This window comes from Acanthaster planci, linkage group LG18 (genome assembly GCF_054643075.1).
Source record: "Acanthaster planci isolate LZ-2023a linkage group LG18, COTS_SCS, whole genome shotgun sequence".
Taxonomy (NCBI): domain Eukaryota; kingdom Metazoa; phylum Echinodermata; class Asteroidea; order Valvatida; family Acanthasteridae; genus Acanthaster; species Acanthaster planci.
The window spans coordinates 6,394,312-6,407,650 of NC_141794.1; the positions used below are offsets into that span (position 1 = coordinate 6,394,312).

At 41.0% G+C, this 13,339-nt stretch overlaps 2 protein-coding genes across 6 annotated transcripts in view; both read left to right on the forward strand.

The window, feature by feature from the left end:
* Positions 1–9,958, forward strand: part of smc6 (structural maintenance of chromosomes 6) — a 42,702-nt gene extending 32,744 nt beyond the window's left edge. The window contains exons 20-26 of one of the 2 annotated variants that reach the window (XR_015428270.1): positions 107–225; positions 846–945; positions 2,018–2,176; positions 3,528–3,680; positions 4,922–5,019; positions 6,569–8,266; positions 8,297–9,958. Coding sequence is in view for 1 of the 2 variants with exons in the window: in XM_087148630.1 (XP_087004756.1) it covers positions 107–225; positions 846–945; positions 2,018–2,176; positions 3,528–3,680; positions 4,922–5,019; positions 6,569–6,686 (747 nt within the window). In the remaining variant the exon portion in view is untranslated. Of the gene's footprint in view, positions 1–106; positions 226–845; positions 946–2,017; positions 2,177–3,527; positions 3,681–4,921; positions 5,020–6,568 lie in introns of both variants that reach the window. The other variant, XM_087148630.1, reaches the window with a different exon arrangement.
* Positions 9,959–11,060: 1,102 nt separating this feature from the next.
* The window catches only part of LOC110982710 (axotactin-like), a 69,233-nt gene continuing 66,954 nt past the window's right edge, over positions 11,061–13,339 (forward strand). For all 4 annotated transcript variants that reach the window (XR_015428241.1, XM_022241340.2, XM_087148407.1 and 1 more), the window contains exon 1: positions 11,061–11,424. Coding sequence is in view for 3 of the 4 variants with exons in the window: in XM_022241340.2 (XP_022097032.2) it covers positions 11,114–11,424 (311 nt within the window). In the remaining variant the exon portion in view is untranslated. The remainder of the gene's footprint in view (positions 11,425–13,339) is intronic.

Sequence of the window (13,339 nt, forward strand, 5' to 3'; positions counted from 1 at the left end):
TAGAGTTTTCAATTTGTGTATTTTAGGTAACTGTAGCCAGCAAAGAGTTTGCAGAAGTTTCTGTATTTTACACATCTGCCTGTCATTTGTTTACCTTTGTGCATAGGTCATGGTAGGGAAAGCAAAGCAGATTCATCCAGAGAGAGTTGTAACAGCCAGAAAACCCCAGAACATTGACAGTGAAATAGACCAGATTACCAAAAGGATTGAGAAAGAACAGCAAAGGTAGTAAATGTTGTGACTGTGTATGGAATTGACTTGCTCTGTTTAGAAGTTTCCGGTTTCTCTTCAGTGTGCACATCACCATAGATCTGCACAGCGGCAAAATTAAAAGGTTTTTTATTTGATTTAATGTAATGCCCAAAAGCTGCCCAACTTGTTTTGTTGACTGGAATCCTGTTGCTTTGTGATACAGGGAAAGGGACCCCTCTAGGCCCCCATACAGTTTGTGCTTGTAGTTGAGCGCTCTTTTCAGGTGGCATTGTCATTTCTTAATTGTATAACCTTACACAGCAAAAGAGGAGATGAGAGGAGATAGACAGTAATTCTTTCAGTAATTCACAGCTTCTGCAAACAGTTGATAGCAGTACACAATTTATTCTGATATACTGGTGTTATTTTCCCTACTTGTTGGGTTATTAATACAAAATGCTTTATTCCTAGCAAGGTCGTATTCTAACTCAAACATACCTAGACATCATTTCTAAGAAAACAAAAGTGAGGAAAAATGTTGAGTTTGAAGCCACATCATTTGGCATTAATTTTATTTCATCATTATTAAATCTTTTGGCTGTATAGTTTGCAGGAGCACAATAACATCTGCATGTGCGTCTCTTCTCTTGCAGCAAGGGAGATCCAGAACAGATCATCAGAAGGTATGATGAGACCAAAAGAAGCTACCTGAAGATCAAGAAAGAGCTGACTATGTTCCGCAGGTTTATTGAGGTACAGATTAACTGCAGAATGAAATCATTGCTATTGCCAGAAGTTTTTAAAGCATCAGCTTGTCTTGTTTGAGGTGAACATGACGTCCATTGAAGGTTCAAGTGATTGTCCTTTATATAGTTGAAATTGTGAATGAAGCAATTCAAGACTGCAAAAAAACAAAATAACTGGAACATTGAGACTTTCCTAAATGATACCATGCTTTTGCTTTTAGGTATGCAAGTCTGTATCATCACACAAATCAAAAGGTGTCATAGTCATGAAATATGGCAAAATGAAAATTCCAACCAAGTATGAAATAAAAAAGCCTCTGTAATGCAGTTCTCGTAGACTGCATAACAAGAGATTGCACTGGGTGTAAGTTTCCTCTTCTCATTTTATTTTGAATATCTAAGATCTGAGGCTGCAAATTTTGTATGAATTCTTTGCACTTGTAGTTTAAGCTGAAACCTTGTTAACCACTTCGTGCGGGGGCATTTTTCAATGTTGATGATGCTGGGCCGGCATGACTATCATTTTTTCCGTTTTCAAAATCCTTCAAAAATTCATCATTTCATTTAACGGTCGTTTATAGCTGCATGAAGTAATTTTAAGGCACTACTCTAAGTTGATAGGTGATCTTCATTGACGCCCGAGTATTTCAGCCAGGCCAGCAGCCTTGTAAACAGAGCCTAGATTGTGCGGTGTTATACAGCTGTCTTTTGTTCACGAACCTGGCTTAGTGCACTGCTGACCTCTTTTCAATAGGGGCCAGATTAGCGTGCAGCGGTGCTGTGTGGCTCATTGCTGCGGTGGTGGAGCGCTTTTGTCCCCGGTGGTAATCGGCTCGCTCTCAATGCCCCAAACCCTGGTATAGGGTTTCAAAACAAGGCTGGATTATCACCACTTTTGAGAGTGAAAAATGCCGGTAATGCCCAGCAGCCTGGTCTTTTGTTCGGAGTACGGTCTTTTGTTACAGGGCCCTGTTTCCTTTGTCCGAGTTCGGAGACCCCGGCCACCCATATAAACCATACGTCTCCGATCCCGGAGTCCCCGGCAGGAAGTGGTTAATTGACAAAGTTTGTTTCTTCAGAAACTTGACAAACTCCTGGAGGTACGCAAGGGCACATTCCTGGTTTTGCGTCGACACATCGCCTTACGCACCAAACACTACTTCATCATGACTCTATCCAAAAGAGGCTACAATGGCAAGATAACCTTCAACCATCGAGAAGCAGAGCTCCACTTGACTGTAAGATATGCAGCCTCTAAAGTCTACTCCATCTGTTTGCTTTTTGTAAATGACCTTGAGAAAACAGCCATTTCCAATTGTGAGCCAGCCTAACAAAATGAGTCAAAGGTAATACCTGAGCCACTTTTTTGAGTTAAATGCTGTAAAACGAATCTTGCACCATTAAACTTAGACTGAACCCCCATCATGTCACACCTACATAGTTTCCATTATCATCAAGATGCCAGACAGAGTGATAGGCCAGAAGGAAAAGCTCAGTTTGCTCTTTCTGATCCACACTGGAACAAAATCAAACGGTTGCTCTCGGTTGATTTTTAGTGAATTCTCATCACGTGTTTGGTACAACCATTGCGTGATGCGAGGCCAATGTAAGTTTTTTATGATAGCTATTATTTCTTTTATTTACAGTACATGTGTACACGCACGTGTGCTGAGTGCTGGTGCTGCATAACTCGTTATCCATTTTTCGTTGTGTTTGCTTTTTATCAAGTTTTCTTGTGTGCATTTCGTGCATTAGCAATGCCATGCCATATTAAAGCTGAACATCCAAACTGACCAGTTTGGTTCAGTTCGGTTTGGTTTGGTTCAAAAGTGCCATGCATGATGATTCTTGGTTCAGTTTGGCAGTTCAGCTGCAGCACTAGCTCGGCACCAGCTCAGTGTTCACAACTGTTCATAATGTGCCACTGACTTTCTTTGTGAAAAGAGTCCATGTTTATTGCTGGAAATACAGAGTGTTGTAAAGTGATGCTAATATTTGTGTAGGCCGGCTGGTTTGCCTGACTCTAACCTTGTGCATGCTGCCAAGTAAAAGATCATAGGGCATGTCATCCCATTATTTAAAAAGTTTCATCTCTCAAGGTGACTTCAATCAAGATGGCCAAAGGCATTCTTCTTATATCCTGAAAAACACACAGTTTGCTCATGTATGCAAGCACCATGAAGGTGTCATGTGTTCTTTTGGATGCACATATCTTGCATTCCAAACACGTTTGAAAGTACCTAGTTGGGAGTCCCTATGCATATCACTAGGCAAACGGCCAACCACAACTCTTTCATCTCACTGTAACCATCATGCAACACTGAAAATTATAACTTTATTGTATTACATGTTTGATGTTTACAGCTAACCAAAGTAGACATAGTTTTCTTTTTCACATGACAAGTCTTTGCTGTGTGACCAAAACGTATGTTTTTCTAAACCTTTGGAGCATAGCCTACATTTTAGTGCAACTATGTATTCTGGTAAAGTGGAGTTTTAGAACCATCTGGTTGATGTTGAGTTGCTTCATTTGGTACAACTAGGGACTTGATGACATTGATGTCTTCTCCACTGGTTGCCTCCCATCAGGTCCAGCCTACTCAAGGAGATGGTATGGGCTCTCAAGACATGAAATCTCTTTCGGGAGGAGAGCGCTCTTTTTCCACTGTGTGTTTCATCATGGCTTTGTGGGAGAGCATGGAGACGCCCTTCAGGGCCTTGGATGAGTTTGACGTCTTCATGGTAAGTACAGCAGGTATTAGTGCACTATCAAGTGTAAGGTACCCAGTAAAAGCGGACTGTTTGCAGCTTCCCCAGAAAACAACTGACAACATTATTGTTCATATCTAACTTTGTTGGAAGATCACAATGATACAAGTCCCTGTAACTTGTGGGTGTCGCCAATATTTTTGGGGGGGTGATGGGGAAAAGAAAGCACTTACGAGTAGTAAACTGACAAATGGTGGAATGGAATCACTTCCGAGGTATTTGGTGGTTTTTGTTTCGTTCCTTTCTTTTTGTGGATTTTATGTGTTTCATTTTGAGGAAAAAATATTTGAAGTGACAGAAAATTCTGCAAAGAATGCGTATAATTCAAATAATAAAACAACAGTGTTTACCTGAGAGAGCTAGCAGTTGTCTCTGTAAGGTTGGAATAGCACAGACAATGTCCTTCTCATCGCACCTTGATACATTTGTGTTTTTTAGTCTGTTCTGTATGCACATGTCTCCTTCACGTTTCACTCGTACCTGTTAACCACTTCCTGCCGGGGAATCCGGGATCGGAGACGTATGGTTTATATTGGTGGCCGGGGTCTCCGAACTCGGACAAAGGAAACAACACCCTGTAACAAAAGACCGTACTCCGAACAAAAGACCAGGCTGCTGGGCATTACCGACATTTTTCACTCTCAAAAGTGGTGATAATCCAGCCTTCTTTTGAAACTGTATACCAGGGTTTGGGGCATTGAGAGCGAGCGGATTACCACCGGGGACAAAAGCGTTCCATCACCGCAGCGATGAGCCACACAGCACCGCTGCACGCTAATCTGGCCCCTATTGAAAAGAGGTCAGCAGTGCACTAAGCCAGGTTCGTGAACAAAAGACAGCTGTATAACACCGCACAATCTAGGCTCTGTTTACAAGGCTGCTGGCCTCACTGAAATACTCGGGCGTCAATGAAGGTTACCTGTCAACTTAGAGTAGTGTCTAAAGATTACTTGGTGCGACTATAAACGACCATTAAATGAAATGATGAATTTTTGAAGGATTTTGAACACGGAATAAATGATAGTCATGCCGGCCCAGCATCATCAACACTGAAAAATGCCCCGGCATGAAGTGGTTAATGGACACTCTCCGTTACTTTTGCATACTGACTTGCAACAAAATGCATCTATGGAAAGGCCCCTGAAGGTACTGTATAGTGTGATATCCCAGGTTGTGCGTGAAGTACAAAGTTCCTCCTTTGAATTTGAATTAAGGATATGGTGAACCGACGAATCAGCATGGATCTGATGCTAGCAGTTGCTAAGGAACAGCGAATGAGGCAGTTCATCTTCCTGACACCCCTGGATATGAGGTACGTTTGTGTGCATTGTCATTCCATGACTTATCCCGTGATCTTGACACATATATGCAGTGCACCACTTTGAATCCACATGAATTGTATAGTGCTGAATAGTTTTACCTAAGGGATTCTATATGTACCTTTGGAATAGCACAATATATACGGTGCAAAATGGACCATTATATCTGAGTGTATATAGAGTATCGAAGGAATAGGTCACATGCACAATTGTGTGTGTAAACAAACATTACCATGAGAACCAGCATGTGAACCAACACTCGCGCATACTCCATTCATTTGCACTACACTTCCTGGTCAAATGACGTAATGCTTCACTACTCTTTAGCACAGTCTACTGCAGTAGATCAACCAATCAGGATCAAGGATTCAAGCTTACTTGGAGATAATATCTAACATTCCTCCCGCATTTCATAGGCAGACTGGATCTCCAAACGACTATGGAGATTAATTTCTTTTCCACAAATGAGCAAGTATAAAAAAGTAAAAATAATGAAGAAAACCTTTCCAAGACTGTATTCAATACTGAGTCTTAAAAACTAATTCCTTTAATATCAACATTAAAATTCTCCTGTGGATCTTACTTTTAATTTCAACGACGTACAATTACCAAAGGGCAGTGTAGTGAATGTCACAGTGAAGCAATTTTTCAGCTAAGATTGTGTCAGTATACCTGTTATGTCAGTATTTACAAAGACCATGTTTGACACAAGGGCATAATTTGCTACACTGTGACTTTATGCACTCATTGTAGATTTACTGAAGATTGTGTGTGAATTAACTTCAATTCAGAATGACAGTTTTATGAATAATGTTTCGTCATTTCCTATGACAAATATTTGATCTGCCTTTGTGTGTGCTTTTATGCCAAGTATTAAGCGGCCTTCGCAAGTAACAGGTTGAACAGTGACAAAGGAATGCTTTTGTTGCAGTTCATTTGAATAGCTTGTGACATGAATTCAGACTAGAGGGTCTTGTGTTGGCCTTGTGATGGCCTTATGGGGTCTTGAGGTGGTCTTAAGAGGTCTTGACTACAACATTGTCTGTTGGCAATGAAATGCTCTGTATGACTACGTACCGTTTTATTATTACATCAGACCGGAGCTGTACACAGTGAGAGTAGTGCCAACTTCAGACTTTGGCACCAAAATGGCTGTGCATTACGTTGTGCAGTACAGCATGCAGCTATTGTGTGCTGATTGTCCATGTGCACTGACACATAATCCACCATCTTGGGTCCAACAATTTAGATACTCATGTTGCAGATACCGTGCACAATATGGGGCCGATGGGTACCCCCCCACATGTCCAATCCTTATACACGCTCTAAAGTATTGTTACCTAACACATCCCCCCTAGAAGTCTGTAAAGAATTCCTGAGATTCTGATCAAACAGTGACCAACACAAAGGCAGGGGGGGTTTCTCTTCGCCCCATATCTTGTATCATATGATGTTGCAACTCTCTCTTTAAACAGCTGTGCGTCTGACAGTGGGCGAAATCATTGTATGACGTTGTCTTTTGTTGTGCATTGAACTCTGCAGCAAAATTACCGCCAGTCACCTGTTGCGGATCTCACGGATGCCAGACCCCAACACTGGCAACCAGAGTGTCTTGAACTTTGAGCCCGTCAACCGCAGAAATGATGGGGACGAGGACTGAGCCTTTGAAGATATTAGGGGTACAGAGATGAGAAAATGCCTTCAAGGTTTGCATCTTATGTTGTACACGCCACTCAGTATCATTGTTTGGAAGTATTTTTATGAGGAAGCTGTACCACATTTGATGTACCTGTAGAATTTTGTAATTTAGGAAAAAACTAAAATTTGTATTGTTTTTAGTTACTGTAACATATTTTGCAGCACAGACGATAGGCTTGTTGGAGTAAATGTATGAATTGCATTGCCCAAATGTGGTGCAAGTAACTTAAATCCTATTCATTACATCACTCACTTAATGATAAGAAACTGATTATGTTTAGAGTTTTGTTTCAATTAAGGCATTTACATATATTTTGACAATACTGGGGCCAGGTCTCCGAAATCGAACAAAGAGAACTGGGCCTTGTAACAAAAGACCATAGTCGTCACAAAAGACCAGGCTGCTGGGTATTACCAGCATTTTTTCACTCTCAAGAGTGGAGAAAATCCAGCCTTGTTTTGGAACAGTATACCACGGTTTTTGGGATTTAGCACGAGCGGATTACCACTTGGAAAAAGTGCTCCACCACCGCAGCGATGAGCCACACAGCACCGCTGCGAGCTAATCTGGCCCCTATTGAAAAGAGGTCAGCAGGGCACTGTGCCAGTTTCGTGAACAAAAGAAAATTATGTAGCACCACAAAGTTTGGGCGCTTTTTACAAGGCGGCAGGCCTACCTGAAATACTCCAGCATCAATAGATGTTGTCTGTCAGATTAGAGTAGAAACCAGACAGGCCTTTGTGTGGGTGTAAGTGTCCAGTAAATGAAGATAGGAATTTTTAAAGAATTTTTAAAACAGAAAAAAATGATAATTATTCCACCCCAGCATCATCAACATTGATAACTACAACCGGCGCGAAGTGGTTAAAGCCAGACATCAAGTTGACTCATGTATTTGGGCAGGCGTTGGTCAGTGGTATATCAGACGAGAACTATTCAATTCAGGTTGTTCAGGTTCCCAATAGCCAGCCTGAAAATATGAAGTCCTTTTGGTCAGCCCAACAGAATTGTAACAGATTAATTCTGATGAGTTGAAGTACATGGCATATTCAAAAGGAAAATTCTGAGCTGCAGGGTTTTCGTTTGATCCTTGGGAAAGCTTCAGTGCTGTCTGCTAATAGGGCAGTTGCAGTAATTTACATTTTTATGTGAAAAACTGCAGCTGTCAAAAAACTTACTGTAAGTACACGATTTTGATACCTATGCAAATAAAGCCTGGTTCCCACATTGACATAGATAGATGCAGACAGCATCCCTGATAATCCTCCAGTGTGATGAAGTCATATGGGAACTGCTTTATGGCAACAGACACAAACCACAGAAACAGATAATCAAGACTGGATAGAGTTTAATTTTGCTGACTGTCTGCATGTACAGTAATTTGCAAAAGTTTAAGGCCACCTTGAATTTTATTGGTATTTCTGTCACTGAGCCTGCATTACACTGTCTCACTGAATGATTACTTAACATGATTTTACAGTGGTGCATAACATCAGTGTAGTGCTCTATGCCCATTTGAATGATTTTTTTTGCAAAGGCAGGTCTTGTATGACATTTTGTCTGCAAGGCAGCATGGGTAAAAAAAGCCAGTCTAAGCAATCAGCAATGAGGAAGGGCACCCTGTTAACATGTCAAATCATGGAAATGTAGTAAAAAATGTTCACTCAAAGTACCAAGGTTACACACTGAAAATAAACATAAGTTGCCATGATTGATTGGTTTAAGTTTGGTTTTCCTTCAGAGTAATGCATTTTCTATGGATGTTCCTAAACTTTGGCAAATGACTGTAGTCATTAGAGAAGGCCCATATAAAATCCCACGCTGTCATGACAGTGTGTAATGATGTCCTTTTCCCTTGAGTAATGCTTACTTGGTCCATTTTCTCATGTCAAAGAAATGAAACCCCAATTGCCATCAATACAGCTTACCAAAAAATATGACTTCCTCAAAGTGTGGAATTAGTTCAGCTTCAAGGAGTGGCATAACCCCCCGAAGAGGCATTTCATACAAAAACGTTTTAATTTTGGGATACTTTTATTGTGAGCTTTTTGCCAAATGACATCACATTTCATATCTTATGGGACAGTCTGCCTGTAGACATCTTGACTGATTTCAGCATTTTGTACAACCAAATGGAAACTAGGCTTTAATCAGGGGAAATCAAGATATGCGTATTAACAAACAGTGGTCTGACTTGTTAGGAGCAACAACAGAATCAATTTGTTATGCACCATTTGCTTTAAAGGCCACTTTGAGCCTCAGGCTGATTTATCACCTGTATGGGCATCCCTTTTTCCTTATGTGTCTCATTTCCAAACTAATCCTATTTTGGGCTCCCAACCCAAGAAAAAAATGGGCGATCTGTTTTATTTGTCTGACCCTGTCTGAAATACACCAACTTGTCAAAGATTAATTAATTTTTTCTTGGATGACATCAAGTCATGGTAAAACTAAATGAAGTAAATAGAGCAAGCGACAACACACACACACGTTACATCAAATAACCATCTGCACAGGTGCAACTGCAAATTGGTTTTTTTGTCTTCAGATTTCATGTTTTTACTGACTGTATTCAGGAGATTTTTTTAAAGAAAGCCGTCAAACTTCACTGGAAAAAAATCAAAGTTGTATCGCACATATCTCCGACAACAAATGTAGAATATTAGTTTTATAAGCCTGAAGAAATTCTCTTCATCAGTTTGATGGGTGGTTTATCTTGTACATTTGAATTTTTGATTGCAGCAAACAGTGCAGTCTCAAACACAAAAGAAAGTTCTATGCCACAGTGAATGGAAAGCTCCATTCCACGGGCACACAGTGTCTGACCTTGGAGGTGATGCAGGTATTTGTGAGATGGGAATTGTTTGGGATTTATTCAGTTGACGCTGGGACTTTATCAGGATATATTCAAGTGTTTGCCTCAAGGTGTCACATTTGTGGAATGGAAAGGCCTTCAGTCAGGGATGGATACAACTTTCCATTTCTCCTGTTACCTCATGGAATTATTCTTGCCATTGCACTCGTAAGTATTCATTATTTGCATGCTGTGAAATGAACTTGCTTTTATATTGTAATCTAAAGGTATGCACTTTCTCATAGCATTGGGTGATCTTTGTTTCGATCATTATAAATGCATGTTTGTTTTATCTTTACTTTTTGTAATGAGAACTGAAAAATTTTCCGTACTTCATAGCACACGCTAGGTCAATTAAAATGATTGTATTCTTGTTAAATGTATGCAGTCCTGTATTTCTTTATTTTTGATAACTGCTGAAAACAGTCGGCTGTGAAATACACTAGCATCTTTGGAGATCGATCGCTATTTGAAAAACAATGCTTCCACTCCATTTTAAGATAGAGCAATTTTGAGGCCAGTTTTGTCCAAATTTGGCAGATTTATATGATGAGCTTTAGGTCCTGTTCATGGCTTTTATTACCGCTTTTATTACAAACTCAAGTCCTGCAAATCAAATGCTGTAATACCCAAAAAGTTTAATACAAGTTGTGAGTTATCGGGTATTTAGACTAATAGGAGTCAAAATTCACATGATTTTCTAGCCTGCAATTTCAACTGCGACCTTGTTAACCACGTGACCACGGCGATTCGCGCACCGACGATCATCGAACTACATAGGTTTATATAGGGCACACAGTCTGCAGACGCCTGCTGTGGGCACATGTACATGTACGTCGGGTTTGACATACAGGTGCTGTACCCACTCGGGTCGACCGTAGATGGGAGGGGTACACATAACATTAACGGTATCCGTCAATTTTCATAAAGATATGCTGTACGTGCTTTGTGTTTGACTCCACGATTCAAACACTGTTCAGGTTTGCACGTTGCTGATAAAACGTGTTTATGCTAAGAGCAGCGTGCATCAACTTCCGCTCGCGAAATACCAAAGAATCGGCGTTCATCATCTATTCTGTTCTCTTTTATCGAATATGAAAGAGCTTCATCCAAACCAAGGTGCAGTATGGTCAGAAGTCTTTGGTATCGAGGCACACAGTTTGTGTATTGTAAGTACACAGTCATGCGCACATGACTTGTGAGACTTTGGCAATAAATATGTATCCGCAAAATTTGCTGTCCAACATTAAGGCGCATGTGCCTTCCTCAGATCACATGCATGGCAGTAACTATAAATAGCCAATCAGCGCAATCCCTGTAAGGGTACAGACTGAATGACGATGAATAAGCAGGGAGCACATAATATCAGACCGACAAAATGCTAATTTACCAGGGCTGCTGCGTAATTTTTGCTTCCTGAAAATCCCGGATGGGGTTCGTCATGAGTTCGGCTTATATTGGGGCAGTTGCAGTGACCTAGCTCTGCCTGGAGCTAGCCGATCAGCCTGTGACTCTCCTCCACACTACAACCATCATGGAGTCCACCCGCACACCCGGCAAACTCCTGGCATCTATAGGCTTTCTCCTGCTTTTGTTTTATTCGCACCCAGCAAATTCTTTTACTTTCACAAAAACGGATTCGTCGTTTGTGAGTTTCTATCCTGACTGGCTGCCTTCATCCAGACAGGGAGCGTCTTTCCGATTCAAGACCCTCGAGTCAGACGCCCTACTGTACCTTCACCACTACTCCAACAAAACCGACAATGAACCGTCCTATCTCTTTTGGATTGAGCTACGGCACGGTGAACTACTTGCGAGTCATATTCTTGATGGTCACATGGAAAAGTAAGTTACAAAAATCTTTTAGGTGATGTAGATTCATGAATTCTGCGTTATATGACAAACACATTCAGTCGGAGGTTGCGTCTATTGGTGACCAAGTTATGCATGAAAAAGAAAGTTTTGAACCTCGGCAGAATCTGTCTCCATCGACCTTATTTTCCGATGTCGTTGCAATGCCTATTGTTTCAAGCCGAGACTTCCAAATGTTTTCCTGTATTATCTATCAATGTCATGTTGGCCCAAAATTTTGGAAAGATTGACCAACATGTACGTATTGTCCAAGATGCCAATCTTCCTGAGACAAATAATAAGTTTTCCCATTCACATGCGTACGCGAGGGCATAAAGTAATTGTAAGTAACCATAACTACAAAACCTTTGTCGATTGTGATGGAAAGCTTGCGGTAAGCACCATGCAATATCTCTTTTTGAGTTGAATTCAAAGTTCACATTCTTGGGACCAACCAACCGCATCACAGCCTGTGTCAATGCTGTGAACTAACCCTACATGTATATCCGACCATGCCTGACGCGGATAGTTTCATCAAGATGACTTTGCACATATTTGTGTATAAATTCCATCTGCGCTTTTGTCAAGCAAAATAACATTTCCCTCCTTGTTAATAGTCCCCGAGGATATGTAACACCACTGATGGCAGATGGTTTCTACTTAGATGTTCTTGTTTTTGTGTTAGTTCAAATTGCCACATTTTAATGCTCCAAATTAGTGTAAACTTCCTATACATCCCTCTTGACGGGGGGGGGGGTAGAATTAGGTCCTGATTTCAGATTTGGTTGTTACCGCCCAAGATTGAAGTTCTTCGGCTACTACTGTCTTAAAAAACTGGCAAATTCCACCGTATGTACGGATGGACATGGCCAACTTTGGGGCGGGAAGGGGTGCGCATGCACAAAGCTTTAAACTTTGAACTTTGGTTCTTGTGTCCGCGCCACCACCGACGGTTCGCGGGATTCGATCCATGGTGTGATCATGTACATGTGTACGTGTGCCGAAGAGTATCTCCCCCCACTCGCTGCATGGTCGAACACAATCCGGATGATGAAGTTTTATGACTTATGACTCAGAGGTCAAGCGAGGCGTTCACATCGAGCAGACATTCTTTGGAGCAAATAATGAAAATGTCGAGACTTTTCAAGGCGTTTCCTTTACCTGTATGCTATGAATATGACACAATTCCCGACAGAAGATGAGAACATGTAAACTGGCTTCCCGCCCTAACAATCCCTTGAACCCACTCGGTCTGACTGTTGAGACAGGTATCGCGATTATCATTGAACATTTACTAGGCCGGCTCCTAGCCGTGATGCAGGAATAGTTCAAGGGACATTGTGGATTTGAGGAGGGGCCAGGGGGACTCCCTTCAAAAAAGGAGAAATTAAACAATCAATTGAGAAAGGTGATATTTAGAGACTATTTTCCTCCGGCTTCTTTAAAAGCAGCGCGCAAAAAAATTAAATCTTACCCCTCGAAAAGGCCAAAAAAGTTGTGATACCTAAAGAATTCCTCAATAATTGATCCCCTAAACGCCCCCGGCCTTAGTTCTGGCTCCACTCTTGCTCGGCAAGCGGCATACCATTTTAACTTAAATTAGTACGATTATGATAACACCATGCCATTAAGACCTAAGTGTCCCTTGTTGTGGTACCTCGGCCCAAGGGCAAAGTGACTGAATGAGAGAAGTTAGAGATACATGTATTAAGAGCTCACGAATCAAAATCGTAACTCAATTATAAATGCACAATCGGAAAAGTGAAAACATAAGCGAAAACCATTATGGAGAAAACGGATACAGATTATCTGAGGAAGAGGAAGAAAAGGTTATAGAGGTACGTTGGGTGAATTTGGCTTTTATTTCGTATAATATTCTCTGATTCTCTATTCTCTGATGTTCAGCTGC